The sequence below is a fragment of the Phyllostomus discolor genome, chromosome 13 (genome assembly GCF_004126475.2).
Source record: "Phyllostomus discolor isolate MPI-MPIP mPhyDis1 chromosome 13, mPhyDis1.pri.v3, whole genome shotgun sequence".
In the NCBI taxonomy this organism is placed as follows: Eukaryota; Metazoa; Chordata; class Mammalia; order Chiroptera; family Phyllostomidae; genus Phyllostomus; species Phyllostomus discolor.
The window spans coordinates 51,419,618-51,441,980 of record NC_040915.2 but is presented as its reverse complement, the minus strand read 5'-3'; the positions used below and the strand labels follow the sequence as shown (position 1 = coordinate 51,441,980).

General features: G+C 55.6%; 3 protein-coding genes across 5 annotated transcripts in view; all 3 read left to right on the top strand.

Moving 5' to 3' along the window:
- Positions 1-9,633, top strand: part of PXN (paxillin) — a 45,933-nt gene extending 36,300 nt beyond the window's left edge. Inside the window, exons 6-15 of one of the 3 annotated variants that reach the window (XM_036014426.1) lie at positions 79-214; positions 1,764-2,666; positions 3,565-3,840; positions 4,056-4,367; positions 4,899-5,000; positions 5,232-5,402; positions 5,485-5,658; positions 6,304-6,385; positions 6,505-6,653; positions 7,511-9,633. In XM_036014426.1, coding sequence (XP_035870319.1) covers positions 79-214; positions 1,764-2,666; positions 3,565-3,840; positions 4,056-4,367; positions 4,899-5,000; positions 5,232-5,402; positions 5,485-5,658; positions 6,304-6,385; positions 6,505-6,653; positions 7,511-7,777 — 2,572 coding nt within the window. In that variant the 3' untranslated portion in view covers positions 7,778-9,633. The remainder of the gene's footprint in view (positions 1-78; positions 215-1,763; positions 2,667-3,564; positions 3,841-4,055; positions 4,368-4,898; positions 5,001-5,231; positions 5,403-5,484; positions 5,659-6,303; positions 6,386-6,504; positions 6,654-7,510) is intronic. The other 2 variants (XM_028528037.2, XM_028528038.2) reach the window with 2 other exon arrangements.
- Positions 9,634-12,850: 3,217 nt separating this feature from the next.
- On the top strand, positions 12,851-16,564 carry RPLP0 (ribosomal protein lateral stalk subunit P0). Its single transcript, XM_028528194.2, has 8 exons — positions 12,851-12,941; positions 13,203-13,304; positions 14,181-14,356; positions 14,465-14,552; positions 14,745-14,891; positions 15,012-15,197; positions 15,804-15,944; positions 16,329-16,564. The coding sequence occupies exons 2-8, from the start codon at positions 13,251-13,253 to the stop codon at positions 16,491-16,493; spliced, it is 957 nt and encodes a 318-aa protein (XP_028383995.1). The 5' UTR covers positions 12,851-12,941; positions 13,203-13,250; the 3' UTR covers positions 16,494-16,564.
- A 1,253-nt stretch (positions 16,565-17,817) lies between these two features.
- The window catches only part of GCN1 (GCN1 activator of EIF2AK4), a 58,312-nt gene continuing 53,766 nt past the window's right edge, over positions 17,818-22,363 (top strand). The window contains exons 1-2 of the mRNA XM_028528847.1: positions 17,818-17,868; positions 22,136-22,238. Of these exons, the coding sequence (XP_028384648.1) occupies positions 17,851-17,868; positions 22,136-22,238 (121 nt within the window). The 5' untranslated portion in view covers positions 17,818-17,850. The remainder of the gene's footprint in view (positions 17,869-22,135; positions 22,239-22,363) is intronic.

Genomic DNA, 22,363 nt, shown 5'->3' with positions numbered 1-22,363 from the left:
GGGAGGGCCGCCGCGCGGGGGGAGCACGGGGCTGGACTCTGGGATCCCTGCTGATGTCATGCCCCCCGCCCCCCCCAGCCCCGCCATCACTGTGAACCAGGGCGAGATGAGCAGCCCGCAGCGGGTCACCCCCAGCCAGCAGCAGACGCGCATCTCGGCCTCCTCTGCCACCAGGGAGCTGGACGAGCTGATGGCCTCCCTGTCGGATTTCAAGGTGCCCTGAGGCTCCTCTTCCTTCCTGCCCCGTGTCTCCCCTGTCCTCCTCCTCCCACACCTCAGTGTGAGGAGCTGGCACGCGGCCCCTCGGCTTGGGTGTCTTGCCCTGAGCCGGGGACCCCGCCGTGCCCCGGGCTTGCCAGGGAATGGGGGGGCCAGGCCCGGCTGGTGGGGCCCGAGCCGTCTCCGGTTCTGTGAAGGCAGAGAAGTGCTCAGCGGGGACATTCCTTCCTCGGGGTGCTCCCGGCTCCCAGCCACCCAGGGCAGGGGTCAGGAGGCTGGGACAAAGGGCCCTGTGTTGACGGCCGGTCTTGGTGGGGGTGGGCATTCTCTTCTGGGTCACATGGGACGTGGGATCCTGTGCCTGAGGAGTCATTTGCCCCGGAGCCCCACTCCCACGCCGGCCGGCTGTCCTCATCACATCCTCTCTCTCTGCCCCTGGCCCCTGCGTCCACACGCCTCCCTGTCCAGCCTCCCCTCCTACCCGCTCTTCCTCTGCAGGCCTCTCAATCCCCCGCAGGTTCTGTCTGTGGGAAACCTAGTTCCTCAGGCCACTGGGCAAGTCCCGCATGTGGCTCCCTGCACTGCCCCTCCCCCTCCCCGCCCCCGGGGCCTCCCCAGGCCGGCCAGGCCGGAGATGTGTTATGAGAAGATGCAGGGCCTCCATGGGGGTTACTGTTGACTGACTCTCCAGCAGTTGCTGACTGCACCTTCCATGTGGGTGCACGACTTTGGTGTATGACTTGGGGAACCTGAGAAGGGGAGCCAGTGGGCTGTGTGCTCCTGGTCCCAGTGGCGCCTCCATGCCTCCCTTCCACTGGGGTGTTGTGGTGGGGGTGGCAGTGGGGCTGGGGAGGGAGGGCGGCGAACCACCGCAGTTCGGAGCAGCCAGGGTCAGAAGCAAGCCTGTCGGTTGGGCCCGGGCATTGGCTGAGGGGAGCCGCACCCCAGCGCCCTCGAGAATGGTGTTCCTTTCTGAGAGCCAGTTTCGAGATGCCTCCATGGGCAGCTGAGCTGGTGCTGGCTGAGCTGGGTCTGACTGCGTGCCCAGAGCAAGGTGGGGGGGACGTCCGGAAGCCGTGTTTGTCTGGGAGGGGCCCAGCTGAGAAATGGGCCAAAGCTGGAAGAGGTGGAGTGGCCGCCTGCGGCTGATCCTCCCCGATGGGGCCTGGGCCTGGGCCTGGGCCTGGGCTCGCCCCGCCACCGGCCGCCTGTCTGCCATGGCCACCTCACCCTCGTCTTTGCTCCCTCTTACCCACCCTCCCTGGGGTGGCTCCACAGGCTTCCCGCAGAGGCTGCTTCCTGCTGCGCGGGTTTGACGGGGGCCAAGCACACGTGGCCCAGGAAACCCTTGCTGGGTGCCCGGGTCCTCTGCGGGGGCCAGTCCCTGTGCTTCGCTCTGCGGGGGCCGCCCCGGCCAGCACAGAGGGCGGCTCTCGGGGCCCCAGGTCCAGCCCACCCCCTGCAGTGAGCGTCTTCCCTCACCTCTCCTCTTTCTTTCTTTCTCTCTCTCCTCCCCGCTGCCTTTTGTCTTTCTCCTCCTCCAGACCAGCTCTTCGGCTGTGGCCTTGAACTCCCTGGGGCTGCTGCCCAGCTCAGCTCCGTCCTCACACCACATACTTCCTTCTCCTTCTCCCCCTCCTCCTCCTCCCGGGCCATCCATTCCTAAACCCTCCCCTCGAGGCCAGGATCACACCCCAGAGGTCCTCAGCGTTGAGGATAATGCTGATGGAAAGGGCCTTTTAGCCCCTGTGGCCCCCAGTTGGCTTGATCTGGCTGGCCTGGGGGTGACAGCTGGTTTAGGGGTGACACCTGACACCCCCAACTCAAGGTCTTCCTCTGCAGAGGGTTCTCTGGGGCCATCTGGTGCAGAGAGCCAGGCTCAAGTGTGCAGGGACGTGCTAGCCCTCACCAGTGAGCTCCCCAGGGCTCCCCCAGGCCCCACTCTACCCGGGGCTCAGTGCACCGGTCCCCCGGAGCCTGGAGACCCCCAGGGGCTGTCGGCCAACCCCGAGAACCCAGAGGAGGCCTTGGCTGCCACGCTGGAGCAGCCGTGGGCTCTGGGGGCACTTGGGCCCGAGACTCCCTGCGGAGCTGTGCCCCGCCTCCAGGAAGTAGCCGAGCCCGCACTCGTGGCCGTAGACCGTCAGGCCATCTTCCCAGATACCTGGAGTCTCACGAAGCAAGGTGGACAGCTGAGGGAGAGGGCGAGGCCAGGGCCAGCGGGGCCGGGGAGCAGCCGCCCTGCCCCAGTCAGTGAGGCGCAGTTAGGTGGAGGGACGCCCACGAGGGGAAGCCCGGCCAGGCCAGCCCAGGGGCCCGAGACACACCGGAGGCCAGGGGGCACCGCCGAAGCTGCCGCCGAGGCCACGAGGGAGCGGCCGGAGCTTCCACAGGCTGTGGTCATGGACGCCCCCAAGACCACCGAGAGGATCTCCACCTCCGGCCAGGCAGGCGCCGGCTTGCACGGCTGCTGGGCCTGGCCCTCGCCGGGCCTGAGTGTGGGCCGCTCCTGGCTAACTGCATGCCGCCTCCCAGTCTGCGCATGTCTGCCTGAGTGGCAAGTCCTGAGATGCCCAGACCTGTGACCCTGACAACCAGGCTCCGGCCATGGTGGTCTCTGTGGGACCAGGGGAGCTCCCTGGGCCTGGGAACCTCTCTTGGTGGCAGCCCGCTTTTCGTTTAAGGCTTTTTCCTTTGGGTGCACGCCCCCTGACGCCCGAGGTCACGTGCTCGGAATGGTTAAAGGCATGGGCTTTGGGACCGCGTGGAACTGACCACAGACTCCGCCCCCAACACTTGCTGTGTGTGTGACCTTGGACAACCCCCCACCAGCCTCAGCTTCCCATCTTTCAAATGAGGGTAATCATAGAGCACTTCTCCCCAAGGTTGTCCAGGGGGTTAAATGAGATGATGCCTGGAATGTGCTTAGAACACAGCACGCAGTCCTCACGGCGCCAGGGCTGACGTTACTGGTAGTATTTGCTTCTTGCTTGATTAAAACTTCATGCCCTTTCCAAAAACAAAACAAAAACCCAAAACCACTACAAACCAGTAGGTTATACACAAGAAGCAATAACCCTACAAGGCAGCCAAGAAAATGCTGTCACCCCATTTCAAGGATGGAGGAGCTGAGGTCCCTGCAAGTGAGTTGTCTTGCCCAAGGTCAGTGCCGACTTGGAGCTGAGCACCCAGAGCCTGCTCTGCCCCCCCGCCTCCGTCGCACCTCAGCTTGGCTCTTCTCCGGTGGTTTTGTTCGGCCCTCCCTTGCCCGGGCGCCTGCGTGTGGACTGAGCGGCACTGGCAGAGCCCAGAGTGGGGCCATGACAGCTTCCCCCTCCCCCTCAGATCCGCTCCATGATCAGGAGGAGCCGGGAGACGGGCCACGCGCACCCCATGTCCCGGGAGCCCTCCCCTCGCCGCCGGCTGGACCCCGCCACCCTGAGCAGGAACCCTTCCCAGGAGCGGCTCATCGCAGAGCTGCAGGGCCGGCTGGGCATCCAGCCGGAGGCAGAGGGGGCTGCAGGGGCCGCGGGGGCCTGCGCCGAGGACTGGATGACGGAGGGCGTGGTCATCACCGTGCAGCCTCGAGGGCGGCGGGCTGAGGGGCAGCTGGTAGAGAAGGTAGCGGGGAGGTGCCCAGGGCCGGGCCCGCGGCAGGGCAGCTGGCGGCCCGATCCCTCCCCAGCTCTGGTCAGAGGGGAGCCCGGGGTATGTCTGTGGGTGGGTCAGCGTGGGAAAGGCCTGGGGAAGCCTGGGGGTATCACCTCCCCGCGCCCCCGCTTGCTGAGCTCGTGTTTCTTCCACCCTCATCTGTCTCCTTCCTTTCCTCCCCCCAGGTGGTTTTTCCTCCCGGCTCTCCCGTTCCCCTGAGAAGAACCTTCCCTGTTCTGCCTTCTCCTCCTCCTCCTGTCCCTTTGCTCCAGCGCGGCAGCGATGCCGTGGCCAGCGGCTCTTCTCCCCCGCCCAGCCTGCCCGCCCCCTCCGCCCCGGGGCCCTCCGAGCTCCCCTGTCGGTCTCCCAGGGGCCAGAATGCGGGGGAGGGGCCGCAGGAAGACGCGCGGCGGCCCACCTCCCCGCTTCCTGCGCCCCGCACTGTGAGGTCCGTGGGCTGCCAGACCGACGAGGACCCGCTCTTCCCCCCGATGCAGGCAGGCCCCGGGGCCCCGCGTGAGCCCTGCTGGTCCCCCGTGGCACGCGTGCCCACACGAGCCCAGCGCAGCTCCCCGGTCCTTCCCGAGGCCTTTCTCCGATTCCGGACCCTCACTTAACCCGGTGTCCCGCCCCCCCCCGGGATGTCAGCGGGTGTCTTGCTTGCTCCTTCCTCCTGCCCCTCGGTCCTGCCCCGGGCCCACCTGAGGAAGCCAGGCCCAGAAGGGAAACCAAAAACCCATTCCTCCCTGCAGTCCCCCGGCCGGGCGGTGCCTGGGAAGCCTCTTCTCTCTGGCCTCGGTCCCCTCCCCTTCCGGGGTCCCTGCCTTCGGTTGGCTCACCCTCCCCTCTCTCTCTGCTCTTCCTGGGACACTCGAGCCTTTTCCTCCAGATTTCGGTGCTGCCAGTGGGTGGGGGGTGGGGACGCTCTCACCCTCAACTCCCTTTTGTGGAGTGGTCCGATGACACGGCCTCTGCTTCCTTCCCGAACTGAAGAAACAGCCTCACTCTCGTGTTCTCCCCCACTTAAGCCCCAGGGCCCGGAGCAAAGGGCAGACGGAGAGCCGCACCGGGCGGCGGGCTGGCCTCCGAGCGGCAGGCAGAGCAGCCCCGAGGGGCGGCATGAGGGAAGGGTCAGTGCCAAGGCCGGGGTCTCCGTGTCCCGCTTGCTGTGTTTCCCCGGCCTCAGTCGGGTCACTGTGGTACCTGAGCCCCTCGTATGCAGGGACGTCTTCTGGACGCCACCCCCGACCCCAGGGCTCTCGAGTCCCCTGGAGGGGGCTGCACTTCACGCCTCCATTGGCCCACGTGTCCAGAGGGGAGAAGGCCCCCCTGGCCCTGATCCATCCTTTCTGTCTCCACAGTTCATGGCCCAGGGGAAGACGGGGAGCAGCTCTCCCCCCGGGGGACCCCCAAAGCCCGGGAGCCAGCTAGACAGCATGCTGGGGAGCCTGCAGTCCGACCTGAACAAACTGGGGGTCGCCACGGTCGCCAAAGGGGTCTGCGGGGCCTGCAAGAAGCCCATCGCGGGGCAGGTGATGTGGGGCGGGGGTGGGGCAGGGCGGGTTGCTCCGTGTCTGGCCAGGGCCTCGGGTCACACCCGGCCTCCCTCCTCAGGTCGTGACGGCCATGGGGAAGACGTGGCACCCCGAGCACTTCGTCTGCACCCACTGCCAGGAGGAGATCGGGTCCCGGAACTTCTTCGAGCGGGACGGGCAGCCCTACTGTGAAAAGGACTACCACACCCTCTTCTCCCCGCGCTGCTACTACTGCAACGGCCCCATCCTGGATGTGAGTCCGGGCCCGACAGCAGGGGCGGTGCCGGCTGGTCACAGCACCACAGTCACCCTCAGAGGGTGCGGGGGTGCCCTCCGAGGCTCACCCAGGTCCTGTCACATGCCCGGGCTCCCAAGACTAGGAAGTGGTGGGGCTGGGATTCAAACCCAGGCCCGATGCACTGCGGCCCTAATGCAGGTCAGGCCCCCCACCTCCTGTCTCCCGCCATTTTTGGGGCTCCCTCCTGTGGAGACCGAGAGGCTGGGGGCCCTGCCCAGATCCAGGGGGTGCAGAGCTGGCTCCCCCTCTCCCGCTGGGCCGTGACAGGGAAATGCCCAGCCTCGCTGAGCCTGGGTTTCGTCACATAAAGTAATGGACACACTCGGACCTGTGACACCCTCCCCCCCTCCGTGTGGAGCCTCAGTGGGGACAGAGGAGAAGGTGTCTGGCATGTCACCTCCTTCAGTAAATCCGAGCTCTCAGTGGTACTCAGAGTGCAGTGAGGGGAGACCCCCATCTGGGCGACGTTTGCCCTTTCCTGGGCTGGGGGGCCGGGGGGTGGGAAGGAGGCAGGAGGCGAGCCTTGTCAGGGAGTCTCCGCGGTGGGATCCGCCCAGTGGGCCGGCGGCTCGACTCTGACCCCGCCCTTGGCTTTCGCAGAAAGTGGTGACAGCCCTCGACCGGACGTGGCACCCCGAGCACTTCTTCTGCGCCCAGTGTGGCGCCTTCTTCGGGCCCGAAGGTACCGAGCAGCGGGTGGGCCGACTCGCTGCCCCCGGCGCATCGGGGAGGGGGGCGTTGCTGGTGTTGGAGCTGGGGGGCTCCGCCAGTGGAGGCCCTGACCCCGCCCCCGCCCCTCAGGCTTCCACGAGAAGGACGGCAAGGCCTACTGCCGGAAGGATTACTTCGACATGTTCGCGCCCAAGTGTGGCGGCTGTGCCCGGGCCATCCTGGAGAACTACATCTCGGCCCTCAACACCCTCTGGCATCCCGAGTGCTTCGTGTGCCGGGTGAGCAGCCGCCGCGCCGCCCTCTCCCCCTGCATCTGAAGGGCCCCCCTGCGGTGGGGACGGAAGGGCCTCCCCCCTTGCTGTGCTCTCTGGTCCAGTTTGGAGGCCTTGTTTGCGGTTATTAACGGGGTGAACAGGCAGGGGCTACGCTTGCGCAGGTCCAGGGGGTCCTGGGCCAAGGCTTGTCCTGAGGCTGGGAGAGGCCGGCTGCAAGGCAGCTGTGTCCGCAGCCTCGGCCTGTGTGGCGGCCCCTCCCGTCCAGGAGAAGGCACGTGAGAACTGAGTGAGATAATGCAAGCATTTCCCAGTCTCAACAGAATCGGCCATTAGTTTTCAAACTGAACTCTGGGGGGCAATGGGAGGCCATAAAGGTAATATTGGGGATCCAGCAAGGGCCCGCTGACCAGACGAGTTTGGCAGACGCTGTTCACTGCAGGACCTGTCGGGGCCTGGTACGCCCGAGTGGGCGTGTGTGTCTCCACACAGGAGGGCGGGTGCGGAGTCTGACCTCGGAACCCTTCTTGCTGCCCCAGGGCTTCAGGCTCCGGTCTTGGAGCCCCGGAGTCAGACCTGAGTCTCCAAGTCCAGGCTGCACAGCTTAGTAGCTGCATGACCTTGGGCAAGTCACTTAACTTTCAGGCCGGAGTTGCCTCCCCTGTTGGGAGAATTACGTTGCGTTTAGCGCTGCGCTTGGCGCGGAGGGATCGCTTCCCAAGTGCGAGAGAAACGGCCGCAGCTGTCTCCCAACCATGGCAGCCCATAGCACAGGGCTCTGCCTCAGCCCCGCCCCCCCACTCCGCCCCGCCCCCCGCCCCAGGCTGAGCCCCCTTTCCTCCGCCTCCCCCTTCTCCCGGCAGGAATGCTTCACGCCCTTCGTCAACGGCAGCTTCTTCGAGCACGACGGGCAGCCCTACTGCGAGGTGCACTACCACGAGCGGCGCGGCTCGCTGTGCTCCGGCTGCCAGAAGCCCATCACGGGCCGCTGCATCACCGCCATGGCCAAGAAGTTCCACCCGGAGCACTTCGTCTGTGCCTTCTGCCTCAAGCAGCTCAACAAGGGCACCTTCAAGGAGCAGAACGACAAGCCTTACTGTCAGAACTGCTTCCTCAAGCTCTTCTGCTAGGTGCTCTCGTCCCTGCATCCGCCCCGTCCCCCGGCCCAGCCTCCCCAACTGCTACTGTGACCCAGAGGCCTCGCCCAGGCGTGAAGGGCCAAGCCCCACTGAAACTGGAACCCGTGTCCTCGGCTGTGCAGGGTGGCAAGGGGGCCTCAAAGGGCTCCACCTGTTTTCTTTCCCTCTGCCGGAGCCTCTGGGCCTCTCACTCCTCCTGCAGCTGCCCCAGGCTGCCGCCTCTTCCTCCTCCTGCAGACCGGGGTTTGCAGGGCCCCGCCCACAGACCCTCCCGGCCAGGCCAGCGCCGCGCAGTTGGAGCCACCTCTTACTCCCATTTCTGCAGCGGAGCCGGGGGTAGGGCAGGCAGCCCCCTTTGTGGGGGGGACCGATGGGGTCTCTTTTTATCTGTTTCCCTCTGACCAAATCATCCTTGCTCTGAGAGTATCGGGGGACACTGCTCCCTCCAGACCATGCCAGCATAAATCCGTCCATCCGAGGGTCGAAGTGCCCCGGGGGCGGGGGGCCACAGGGGGTTCCTTGTGCTCCTCCTGCCGTTCCAGTCTCCCCAGGCCTGGGCGACGGCCCCCCACCCTCCGCAACTGCTCTGATTCTACTGAGACAGGCTTCTCCAGCAATAATGTTTTCTAGTCACTTCCTCCGTCCCTGGGGACGGCGTGGGCGGGGCGTTTCACCTCGTGCCTGGACACTGTACCGACTTTGATAGATTTCTACACTGAGGTTTGAATTCATTTCGTCTGAGTTGCTTTTACTTCTCTATCCAAACGATTTTGAAGAGATTTTAAAGACATCATCCCCCTTTTTGTAATCCCCTCCTTGTCCGTCGCCACCGGTGCTGTGGGCGACAGCGGCTGTGGGCCGGGGTGTGCCTCGTTGTACTGAGGGCTGGGGGCAGGGAAGCCATTTGTATTTTGTTTTTTCTCAGCATAAGCAGGTGAAGCGGGAGCGGCCCTGAGGCTCCCCTTCCTTCACTTCACGGCTCACCAGGACTGTTTTATAAACTGCTGTATTTTGAAACCCCTTCCTTACCACCCAGGCCAGCAAGCTCTTAACCGAAACTGGCCTAAGGGTGTCTTGCCCTTCTGAGCCTAGGATTGTCGAACCTCATCCATCAAGTTCCTGAGGGAGGAGAAGGGGGAAGTATACTTTGGGGGTTCTGTTTTCGTCTAAGCCATTAGGAGCGTCTGTTCCCCTGTGACCTAAAGAACCCACCGAACATTCTTGGCCTCCTCGCCGCCTCTGGGCGGCTCCTTCCTCCTCCTCCTCCTCGGGAAAGCTGGTGTCTGACCCTGACCGTTGGTCTTGTTGATTCCACTGGGCATCTCTTCCCCCAAGGTTCCTGCCCTCCTTGGAAACCGGAGGTCTGGGGAATGGGGCCCCGGTCGTTGCAAGGGAGCGTGATAGGATTCCGGGCAGACGGCCAGGATCCCGCTGAAGCCATGGGAAGCCCCTGGAGCTTTCTCTGCCGAGGATGAAGCCGCAGCCGGCAGGCCTGGGGTTCCTGGTCAGCAGAGAGGGGCCCCAGTGGGGTCTAAAGTGAGGACAATCCAGACCACTCTGCTAGCCTCCCAGCAGAGGCCGAGTGCGCTGGGCTCTCTGGGGAGGTCAGCCAGGCCCCTCCAAAGGTCCGACGTCTCCACTTCTACCCATAGGCCTTACTGCTCAGTTTACAATGACCCACCCAGACCCCTCCCCTAGAGGAAGGGGTTTCTGTGGTCCATCCTCCGGGTCACTGGTTATTTGATGATGTGATTTTAATTTTTTTCTCTGTAAACTTTTAACCTGGCTCTTCCCCATTTCGATTCCTGTGATTTATGCCAATAAAGTTTGCCATTATTTTGACCTGTGCTCGTGGTGCCTTTTCCTTGCGGTTTGAGATGACAGCTCAGTCCCAGAAGAGAAACCGTAGTCCCAAAAGGGAACCCAAACTGTCCCAGGCTCACAAGGGCAGTGTTCTCTTACTTGAAGCAGAAAGCCCCGGGGGTGGGACCCCTGTCTCAGGGACTCTGTGAGGGCAGGTCCTCCGGGTGGTCAGGGAAGGCTGAGGAACTGCTTTGTTCAGCCCTGCCTGGATTCCCCAAGGGCATCCTCACAGGAGCCTGTGTGTGGTCTTACACTCATTTGCAGATTGGGAAAGAGGTTCGGGGAGAACCAACATGCAGCAGGCTATCTGAGCAATGCACAGACAAGATGTATGAACCTAGGGCTTGCCTCTGCCTGTGTTCTTGCATTGACCGCTCAACCCCCACCACGGGCGGGCACAACTCCCGGGTGTAGAACCCTCCTGGGTGAAGGGGGCAGTCTAACAGTTGGCGATTGGTCCGTACTGCCCCCTGGTGGTTATGTTTATATTTGCAGGCTTCCTCGCGCTTAGCCAGAATTTTGCCTGCTCTCTCTGCCCCTCCTCCTCCTCTGGTCACACCCCACCCCTGGCCTCCTCGAGAGCTTCCTGAACAGCTTTGTTCCTTCTTCAGCTGTGGCTTCAGTTTCCCTGTTTGGAATGTCCCTCCAAATGCCGCAGGTTGAATTCTAGTCTGAACCCTGCCCATTTCACAGTGAGCTCAGAAGTGAAAATTACCTTCAACTCTCAACCAAAAATAATGACTTGGCTTATTCTTCCAGCCCATGTTGCACTTATTTTATTTATAGAAATGGATATAATACAATGCCTCATAATTTGCTTCTTCACTCAAGTGTCCCCTGTGAGTATTTTCCCATGCCAATAAATATAGATCTGCATTTTTTAATGGTTTCATGGCATTCCACTATATTGATGTACTGAAATTAGAAGTACTTAAATCAGCAGACCTGGGATGTCCTTGGGAAGGTATCTGTGAGTATGTATATCCCTGGAAAGGTGTGTTTAGGGGGAGACAGTCTCAGGGTCTAGAAGAGACTTGAGCATAGTGAGGCCCATGGGCTTTGAACTTGCTCCTAGATTTAAGTTCTGAAGCCATCATTAGCTGACTGAGGGACTTAGGCAAACTATTTAACCTCTCTGAATTTTCTCAGCAATAAAATGGAAATACTAAAACGGTGCCTCTGGAGGGGGTTGTTGCAAAGACTAACAAACTGTAGTATGCACAAAGCACCTGGCACAATGCTGAGCATGCAGTAATACCTCGCTGTTCATAAAGGGTCTTAGCAGAAATCAACTCCAGCATCTCTCTACACTGGCTCGTCACAAAATATAGATTTCTAACTTGGTCACGTGCAAAGGGTAAAGATAGGGAGAAACACCCCTTTTGCTGTAGCTTCTAAGCACATTTATTTAAAAATAATTTAAATAATATTTATTAAAAAAGATTTTATTTCTAGAGAGAGGGGAAGGGAGGGGGAGAGAGTGAGAAAAACATCAGTCTGTTGCCTCTTCATGCCCCCCACTGGGGGCAGGCAGAAATCCAGGCAGTGTGTCCTGACTGGGGTGGAACCCAGGGTCCTTTGGGTTTGCAGGAGAAGGACCAATTTACTGAGCCACCCCAGTTAGGTTTTTAAATTTTTTAGAGAGAGGGAAGAATGGGAGAAAGAGAAGGAGAGAAACATCGATGTGAGAGAAAAACAGGTTGGTTGCCTTCTACGCATCCTGACCAGGCCACCAACCCAGACATGTGTCCTGACCAGGAATCGAACTGGTGACCATTCGCTTTTCAGGATGACGCCCATCCAACTGAGCCACACTGGTCAGAGCTAAAAATATATTTACCGAGGTAGTACACTTGTTCAAGTAAGTGTTAGACGAATATATAATAAAAGAAGCTAACATTTGTGGTAACAATGTTACTACAATGTTCCTCCTGCATTGCAGGAACTGTTAAGTCTTAACAAATATCTCATGAAATACCCATAACTCTAGAATGTGGATACTATTACCCTGTTTTACAGATAAGTAATGAGAAACAGAGTCAGCAAGGTGAAGCCACTTCCCAAGATGACATAGATGGGAACTAACAGAATGCGGAGATCCTGGCCATGTGACCGCAAACCCTGCATTCATACATTGAGCAAATATTTATCACATGCCTACAGCGTGCTAGGCACAAGGCAAAAAATTCTGGCTTGTGACCCTGGCCAAGTGGCTCGGTTGGAATGTCTTCCTGTATGAGCTAAAAGGTTGCCGATTCCATCCCTGGTCAGGGCACATACCTTGGGTGAGGGTTGATACCTGGTTGGGGTGCATAAGGGAGGTAATCAATCGATTGATGTTTCTCTCTCACATCGATGTTTCCTTCTCTCTCTCTCCCTAAAAAAAAAATCAATAAATGTATCCTCAGGTGAGGATTTAAAGAAACAAATCTGTCTTGTGGAGCTTGCATTCTTGCAGGGAGAGACATTCAAAGAACAATGTAATAAATTATATAGTGGTTAGAAAGCATAAGTGCTACTGAAAAAACAGAACAGAGTAAGGGGGGAGGGGGAGTGAGTTATTTTTTATTTTTTGTAATTTTAAATAAGGCTATCAGAGTGGGCCTGGTTAAGCAGGTGATAGTTGAGCCAAGTCTTGATGGAGGATGGTGGATACCCACTAGGAGCCTTCCAGGAAGACAGAATAACGGGTGCAAGAGCCCTAAAATGGGCAGGAAAATAGGAGATGCGATTACAGGGGTAGAGGTTGGGGGTGACAATGTAGGCCAGTTAGGGCTTTTACTTTGTGGGAAATGGGGAGCTTTTGAAGAATTTTGAGCAGTTGAAGAAACGATCTGTTTTTAAACCATCCCTCTGCTTTTGTAGAGGGAAGAACAAACTGAAGAGGAGGCAGAGACCATTCTCTTTCTAAGGCACGTGCAACTCTTTCGCAGCTCCGCGTTATACTCGAGTTTGCGACAGGGCAGGTGCCGCGGGAAACGTGAAGGTCACAAATTCTCGCGCCTGCACAAAAGCAGCTCCCGCCCAGCAGAGGGAAGCAGCTCTGAGAAGGTTTCTGCAACAATAGGAACTCTTCCTTAACTTCCGTCTTTAGAGCTGCTTCCGGTAGGCTGGCTGACAGCGATATTACCCAATGACTGGCAGCGATATCACCCAATGGCTGCCGACGTCAGTTGTACTTCGCCAGCCAACAGGTGGGGCGCTTTCTGAGGCTTCTGATTGGTCACTTTGTTCGCCTATAAATACTGCTCTTGGTGTAGGGCCTTCCTCTCTCCAGGCGTCCTCGTGAGAGGTTCGTGCGTTGCCAGATGGCGCCGGGGGAACAGGCTGCGGGAAGGATGGGTGTTTTCGCGGGCAGGTTTGGAGCCCGCGGGGTCCAGTCCTGTGTGGCTTGGGGCTTCGGCAGCGGCTCGCGCTCTCCAAGTGGTGGCCGCGGCAACGCGGGCCAGGCCGGCGGGCACTCTCGCGTGGCCGAGTAGGCCTCTGGCTTTGAGTCCGGCGGGGCGGTACGGGGACGGGTGTCGGAGTTTCTGAGCTCCCTCTCTCTCCTCAGTGACATCGTCTTTAAACCCTGCGTGGCAATCCCTGACGCACCGCCGTGATGCCCAGGGAAGACAGGGCGACCTGGAAGTCCAACTACTTCCTTAAGATCATCGTAAGTGCGGGGTGGGTGGAGGCGCCCAACGTGCTGCCTGCGCCGCGGGCTAATAGGGACAAATCAGCGGCTGAATTGGGCCGTGTTGGGCAAATCTCATTTAGTCTAATGAGTTCACAAAGAAATGCCTGCCACCCCTGCGTGCGTACCTGCTGTTGCAGATAAACAGGGTCAGGCGGTTTTAGTGCCTCCTGAGATGGAACTAAGTGGGATCCAGTCCCAGGTTTGGCATCCAAACAGCGCTCATCACACTTTGTTTTACTCCTCTCCTTACGTCTTTGGGACAGTGTGAGGCAGTGGGGGCCTCAGTCTAAAAAGGCAAGTTGCTGCATAGTTAGGTCTTGTTGGTCAAGACACCCACTTACTTTTTGGAGTAAGTGGGCCCTCCCTATCCTGAAATTCTGACAACGCTGCTGCCGGAGCGTGGAGCTTAGCTTATATTCTTGCCCATTTGTCATGAAGGTTTTCAGACACAATGCCGATTTAGCAGGACCTAGATTCTACAAGTCAGTTCTCATGGTATTTGCTTTGTGTTGTGTTTTGAAAGCTGTGAATCCAGCCTTACTTGACACAGTTTTCTTTTTCTTTTAAGTCATTTTAGTGAGTCAAACAGATCCTCAAGTTGGGAAAAGTTAAAAAATGAGGCCTAAATTAAAATCTTTCCGGTTGAATGTACAAACCCCAGTCTTTGACAAATCTGGCCGTGTTACAGCTCAGGTGGCTCCGAGTGGGAGGCGTCAGCCCGCATCTGAGTCACTTCAGAAGCATAGGGGAAAGGGAGGGAGATGGAAACCAGTTGTCGTGGGGTTTGGTTTCTCCTGTTGTTTTCTCCTTTCTTCCACTTAAACTTGGTTTGTTTCTGGCTGCTTTTTGTAGCAACTTCTGGATGATTATCCGAAATGCTTCATTGTGGGAGCGGACAATGTGGGCTCCAAGCAGATGCAGCAGATCCGCATGTCCCTCCGCGGGAAGGCCGTGGTGCTGATGGGCAAGAACACCATGATGCGCAAGGCCATCCGAGGGCACCTGGAAAACAACCCCGCTCTGGAGAAGTCAGTGAATGATCTGGCCGGCTCTGTCTTCCTCTGTGCCCTTCTCCCTTGTCCTGGAGAAGAATGGTGCTGAAAGTTGACCGCCTGTCTGTGAACTTGTCTTTGTAGACTGTTGCCTCATATCCGGGGAAATGTGGGCTTCGTGTTCACCAAGGAGGACCTCACGGAGATCAGGGACATGCTGCTGGCCAATAAGGTAAGAGGAGAATCAGGTCGCCTTAAGAGACATTATCAATTTTGGTTCCTTCAAATAAAAGCTGGGGGGGGGGGTATATGGGGACTAAATGGTGATGGAAAAAATACAATAAAGAATAAAAAAAAAGTAAAACTGACCATTTTCAGGTTGTATCTGTGGAGCGAGAACTCGCATTCCTTGTTCTTTGTTCAGGTGCCCGCTGCCGCGCGTGCTGGTGCCATAGCCCCGTGTGAAGTCACCGTGCCAGCCCAGAACACTGGTCTGGGCCCGGAGAAGACCTCCTTCTTCCAGGCTTTGGGCATCACCACTAAAATCTCCAGGGGCACCATCGAAATCCTGGTGAGTGGACCTGGCTTGCCGATGCCAGTCAGGCCGGTAGTGGGGGCTCCCCTCCCCTCGGTGACGGTCCATCTCCAGGATGTTCACATGTTCACTGCCAGCGGTTGCCTTTCTCTTTAGAGTGACGTGCAGCTGATTAAGACCGGAGACAAAGTGGGAGCCAGCGAAGCCACGCTGCTGAACATGCTGAACATCTCGCCCTTCTCCTTTGGGCTGATCATCCAGCAGGTGTTTGACAATGGCAGCATCTACAACCCGGAAGTGCTGGACATCACTGAGGAGACTCTGCACTCCCGCTTCCTGGAGGTACGTGCTGCCCGTTCCAGGCCCTTCTTACATGAATGGTTGAGAGCGTGTCTAGCTTTGGCCTGAATCCTGGCCCTTCCGTGGAAACCAACTATGTGACCAAGGACAGTTCACTCTGCTTCAGTTTCCTCACCTGTGAAATGGCAGTAACCATAGAAGAGTGTTGGGGGAGAATGAATTCATGAGTAAATAAAGCCTCAGAAAACAGTGCTGGGCTATTCCGGGGCCTGCAATAACCCATGATTAACTCGACCTGCTTTTTGGGACTTTTGCTAGTGGATGAAAAATTCTTATCCGACAGTAGTTGCACATTTTTTCTCATGGAACTCAATGGTTGTGTTAACAGTTTGTTTCACAAAGTGGTGGCTTTTGTAATAATCACCATCGTGACTGTATAGGGAATGCCCATGTTGGGAATAAGGGTAAGAAGCAATTATAAATGGCTGGGTCTAAATTCCCTTGCCCAAGATCATTTGGTATGAGATGAAGTATCCTGAGATGTCAGCCCAGCAAGTTCTGTCTGCACTGAGCTTTGCTTGGTCTTCACTATCCTTTCTCTTTCTCAAAGATGCCTCACCTAAAACGTAATTTTCCCTCCCGCCACAGGGTGTCCGCAACGTTGCCAGCGTCTGCCTGCAGATCGGTTACCCAACTGTTGCTTCAGTGCCCCATTCTATCATCAATGGGTACAAGCGGGTTCTGGCTTTGTCTGTGGAGACTGATTACACCTTCCCACTTGCTGAAAAGGTAAAAAGAACCCAGCATGGTGGGCCTGGCAGTTGGGTGGGCGGTAAATGGCAGTCTGCTGAGTGAGCACTTGTATGGTTAAGTTTTGCATAGCAGATACGGTGTTTTTTTGTTTGTTTGTTTGTTTGTTTAAGTATACTTGAGGGGTTGGGGGCGGGGGGGTGTGTCATTGACTTTATGAATGGCCAGAAGCCCTAAGAGGGGTTAGTTAATTGGTAAGGGCTGGGCCTGAGCTCACTGGGCCATGCCCGAAGCTGTCATCCTGCCCTATCACTTTCAGGGAAGTCTTGGAAGTTGTTCATTAAACTAGAGCTCTACAAGGGCTGATGGGTCGTGGGTGCCCATTTTGACTGAACTTCCTCCCCCCACCCCCCTTGCTTTCAGGTCAAGGCCTTCTTGGCTGACCCATCTGCTTTTGCGGCTGCTGCCCCTGTGGCCGCCGCCACCACTGCTGCTCCTGCCGCTGCGGCCGCAGCCCCAGCCAAGGTTGAAGCAAAGGAAGAGTCGGAGGAGTCGGACGAGGATATGGGATTTGGTCTCTTTGACTAATCGCCAAAAAGGAGCCTGCTCGGCCAGCTTTATTTGTGAAACAAGGAAATAAAGGCTTACTTCTCTTAAAAGTCTCTGGGCTCTTCATTTTGTGTATGTTGAGGTTTCTAGCATTGTATGCCAGAAACTAAAACCATGGTAAAACCATAGAGCTTCATTTGGAGTTGGCATTTGGGTGTCCTCTTTGCAAGTGTAATGATGGTTTCCTAACATAAAATACTTTTTCTAAGCCCAGCCAGCTTTAACTGTAACTTTTTTAAAAAATTAAATTTGCCCTAGCTGGTGTGGCTCAAGTGATTTGAGTGCCAGGCTGCAAACCAAAAGGTCACTGGTTCAATTCCCAGTTAGGGCACATGCCTGGATGGTGGGCCAAGTCCCCAGTTAGTGAGCAAGAGGCAACTGATGTGTGTCTGTCACATCGATGTTTCCTTCTCCCTTCCCCTCACACTCAAAGTAAAATCTTTAAAAATTAAAAAATGTACTGGGATAGTATTTTAAAATTCTAGAATTATTTCCATGGCTGTGGGCCATGAGTCAAGTTTCCTCTGATTCTTTGAGTAGGCTTAAAAGATAGTAAAGGTCAGCACTCAATGAGTGCCAGGGTTTTTCAAACTGGATGGTGACCATATTAAGAGAAAGCACCTGATTGTTGCAAGGGTAGTCGTGACTTGTACAAGGATGTATTTGTTGTGACTTGGTCTCAGGTCAAAAGTTCCAAAGCACTAGTAGTAGAGGGCCAATAACTAAGCCATGCAGACCCCATTCTACAGTTCATAGAACTCTGACAACTCACCAGGAACCATGAGGCCCTTCCTGCCGTCTAGCCTCCCGTCCTGTAGCCTTGTGTAAGCGCCCACCTTGGAGCATTCAGCATTTTCCCCTGGCTAGGCTCAGCTCCTGAATCCTTGTTTCCTAACACCTCTGGTGCACCATTGGGTTACGAACTCTGAGGACAAGACCCTAGTTCCCTGTCTCCCTGTTACCTACTTCAGTTCCTGCCATCTAAGAGACTAGGTGTCTCCAAAAATGAGACCTGCAGACGGTGGGAGGCTGCAGGGCGGTTTCACCGAGTTACAAATCCCCTAGACTCATCTGCCACGAAGCCAGGTCGGGAAGGGCACCGGGATCCCCGGGCCGAGGAGCAGGGCCGGCGAGGAGGCTCAGATCGTCAGTGGTGGGCCCGGGAACTGGGTCCGTCTGCCTGACTTCCGAGCCTGGGCTGTGCAGCCGTGACCGCCGTTCCGCCCGAGGGCGCCAGGCCGTGGCCACAGAGAGATGCGAACCTCGCCCTGCCGCGTGGGCCCGCGCCGTGACCCGGAAGCGCTCCGGAAATGGTTCCGGAGTCAGCGCCGGTAGGATGGCGGCGGACACGCAGGTGAGGCGGGTGGCTGCGGGGCAAGGTGGCCAGCGACTGGGCGCGGACAGTGCCCCCGGGTGGGACCGCAGGTGTCGTTAGCCCAGGGGTCGGGCGTGCAATGGCTGCGAAAGGCGCGGCCCGGGGCCGCCCCAGGCTGTTCGCTCCTGGCTCCAGCTCCGGATCCGGCCCGGCCCCCGGCTGGGGCGGTGCAGCCCTAACAGGGGCTGGAGGAGTCAGGGGCTCTGGCTTGGGCTTCGGCAGCTGGAGCCCGGCAGGGACTTCCCCTACCCTGAAATAGCTGCAGTTCACCTTTTGGAGACCCTACCCCATTTCTCCGATGACCCCCAACAGTGAGCCCGGCCAGCGCCAACTCTTGCTTAAACTTAACAATTCAGCAAATATTTATGGAGCACCTACTATGCACAGGGACTTACAGCATAGTATTTGGATTCATACCGAACTGAGTTTGAGCTCCAGCTTGTTGATTTTTTTGTGAGACGCTGGGCAAGTAACTTAACTCCTCCAAGTCGCAGTATTTTCATCTGTCAAATGGGGCTACAATAGTATCCCTTGTATAGGGTTGTTGTGAGGACTCAGATAAAGTAGAGCTCCTTATACGATGGTTGTTAATATTAGATCCAGGGTTGGATTAAGAAAAATCTGTTAATACCCAGGAAGAGTCTTTCACCCTTGGGTGTTGTCAGCTCTGGGTACCTTGTACTTCAGGGAGAGCATCCCAGCCTCGTTGGTGCTTGTGTTTTACAGTGAAAAGACGACATTAAGGGGAAAGGAGCAGGTGTCTAAGGAACAGCCTGGCTCGCCCCCGTGGGTCTTCAGGGTGAGGGCATTGACTGTGATAATGTGGCCCTGATGCCGGAGGCTGATGCTCATTGAGAGTCTCCTGTGCAAGGGGCAGCTAATTTGTTTCAAGTTGAGTTATTTTGAAAGTTTCTTAGGTTGGGGGAACACATGTTGAAAGTTTAACACTCTAAAGTGAAAAAAAAAAACCTCTCGAGCTATGTTGTTCAGTATGGTAGCCATTGGCCACATGGCTAATTTGGCCAAGTAGCTACATGAGTTAGTTTAAATTCATGAAATGAAAAAATTCGGATCTTGTTCTAGCCACATTTCAGTGCATGGGTAGCCACATGTGGTTTGTGGCTACTGTATTGGGCAGTGCCAAAGAACATGTCCATTGCCACAGAAAGTTCTAGTGGATGTGCTACTCTGGAGAGAAATCTGTGAACTTTAAAGTTGTGTGCATCTGATACGACTCTTCTGAAGGATCTCAGTATGCCTTCCTCAGTTTTGTTCTGACAGAGTGCCAAGTGGCTAACGTTCATTTTCTGATTGAGGAAAGGAAGAAAGAGCCTTGAACCTGAAAAGCTCTTTCATCTCTGTGAGAGAAACTATAGTCAGGAAATTGATATTGTCATGGAAAGACCAAAAATGATATTGTGTGGGAATTCTAGGGTGCTGTGAGGATTCCCTGAGATAAAGTAGGGCTCCTCTTATGTCCGTAGACGTAGATTGTATACGTTGCATGTGTGTTTGCCATCTCTTCAAATGTCACTAAAACTAGTAAGTGTTTAAGAAAAAAAAATGCTCCACCAAGATGGGGAGAAAGAGGAGCAGGCAACAGCAGCTAACTTTTGGAAGCTGGCAAGTGGTAAGTGGGAAAGGACATAGCAGACCCCAGGGAAATGAATACTAAGGCAACATTTAGGAAAGCTGAGAACCAACCAGATTCACACTGCAGGTACTCATACGTGGCAAAATCTCTGACTGGTTGGAAATTGGGTGTATCAGCTAATCTCTGGGAGTGTGCAAGAGTAGGAAGGGCTATTTTAGGATTGATTGACAGCCATTTTCAGATACAGTCAGATCCCCAGCTTTCTTTCTCCATTTTGGCAAAAGACCGGACATTTTCTCTTTTGGGAGTGTAAAACAGGATCCCTGGGCGGACTAGCACAGGAGGTCCTGTATCCGAGGAAATCATCAAGTCAGTAATTCAAGAAACAGTCCCTGAACTGGAGGATGTGTTCCAGACCGAAAATGCTCAGCACAGTGGATGAAAACAGACTCACAATAGAGCACGTCCATGTGAAATTTTAGAGTGCTGGATACAAAGAGAAGATTCTGAAAGTTTCCAGGGGGCAAAAATCGGGTTTTACACGAGGGACCCACAATCAGAGTGACATTGGACTTCACAATACTGAAAACTAGAACTCGGTGGAGAAATGTCTTCAGTCTTCCTGAGGAAATGATTTCAACCCAGAATTCTGTGTCTAGACAAACTTAAATCAGGTAGGAGGCCAGGGCGTTTTCGAACTGGCAAGGACTTCGTAAAACAGAGGCTGTGCTCCCCAAACATGAGGAAGATGACATTCTCTGGGTCCCAGCTCTAGCGGACTCCCTGCCAAACTGGAGCAGGTTGGGAGGCTCTGGGAGAGGCTTCTTCAGGAATCGAAATTTGGTAGACTTTCTGATTTGCTGAAATGCACTGAGATTTAAACAATTAGAAATGTTGGGATCGAGTTACTTTTAGAACAGATAAAGCAAGGCAAAGGGAGGTGAGGTGGGAAAAGGCAATTAAGGACTTGAAGGTTAATTTAAAAAGCTGTGCAGGATAGTAAACATAGTTTATTAAATGGGAGTTAATACCATACGTGTATAATGTTACCACTGACTACTGAGCTAGCCTGTTTTGTGAAACTGAGGAATTATATGGGGAGTATAGTGGCGGGGGGTGTGCCTGGTGGGGTTGGATGGGAAAAGAGACCTATGGTAGAAAGGCAGTAAAACTGAAAGATAAAGAAGTAGCAACATCAGCAAGTTATTTAGGAAGATGGAGATAACTACCAAAATAACCAGCCAGAACTGGTGAGAGCAGGTGCCCTCGGAGAGTGAGAGCGGGGCTAGTCTTTATGGCAAACCTCCCAGGACTCTTTGACTTTGACTCTTTAATTGTGTGTGTGTGTATATGACTGGAAAGACAAAAGACAATATTAAAACAACAAATCATTTACACAGAAGCCAGCATTGGATGTGAGTTTATTCACTGCCAGTAGAATTATAGCAGGGATAGAAATATAAGGAAAATTGCGTTATTTTATTCTCTGTACCCATGAATCATATTTTATTAATAAGGCCTGTCTGAAATGTCCCCGAAAAGAGGATGGCACTAGTGTGTCAGTTACTTGGGTATTATCGTGCCCCGCTCCACGCCCTGCCCGTTGTGTACAACACCGCTCAGGAGAATATGGAGGAGCGTTTACAAACCGCCCTCCTCTGAGTCTTAGGCTCGGGGTGTGCAGCTGTGGTGATTGGGATGGGGCTCGAAAGCCAAGGACTGGTTGGCATGAGTTTATAGACGTGCTGGTTTCAGGTTTAGTTTCAAAAATGCAGGTGCGGTGGCTCTCCAACCCAGTTGAGCAATGACTGACTTCCCTTCTCAGTTAGTTCCTTTGTCCCCTGTAAAATGAGGACACTGCTGCCCGCCTGGAAGGCTGGTTGGTAGTAGTAGCAGCCAGCTCTGTGTTTGTGATGAGAGTAAATGCTCTGCATACCTTATCTCACTTGTGTGTAGCCCTGTGTGCCATAACAGCCATGAGGTAGGTGCTATCATCTGCATCATGTAGATGGAGAAACTGAATACCAAGGAGATGATATAATTTGAATGAGTGTCCACAGGTAGTAGTAAGAGGCAGAGCTGGGATTCATTCTCAGCCTTTCTTCACCCTCCCACCACTATGTTTACGCCCCACTGTTGACGCGCCAGGGTGCTGATGTGCCCCTTGTGGGCTGTTAATGTGTGATAATATAAAGGGAACATACATGGCATATAGTAGGTCCTCGCTAGTGTTTGCATAATTCTGAACAGACAGTTTCTGTCCTGAGGTTTTTGCCTTTTGTCTTGCCTCTTTTTGTTCAAGTGTAAGTGAGTTATAGTGACCAGTCGGCCGACTGCGATAAAGCAGTGCACCTCAGCTAGGGGTGATTTTGCCTGCTGGGAGACATTTGATGACATCCGGAGGCCGTTTGGAGGGAGCGGAATGCTGTGACTGGGGTCTGCTGGGTGCCTCCCGGGAGTGCGGATAAAGATAGCCCCTGCCACAGAGTTGTTCGGCCCCAAGAGTCAGTAGTGTGGAGGCTGAGCAACCCTGGGTTGGAGAGCTCCTTCCTGAATTCTGCGCGCGCGTGCACACACACACACACACACTCACACACTCATCGATCTGTGGTCTGACTGGTGACACTTTCTCTGTGGGCTTGATCTTCACAGGTTTCCGAGACACTAAAGCGTTTCGCAGGGAAGGTGACAACAGCCAGTGTGAAGGAACGGCGAGAAATCCTTAGTGACCTGGGGAAATGTGTCGCTGGAAAAGGTATTTATTTTCCACCCCTATGGCCTAGAGGTGATTCCATTTCAAAATCAATTGTTCTCTGTTTAGAACCATGGCCTTCTTTTCCCCTCCTTGTAACCACTTCTACTTTGACATTCTGTATTTCC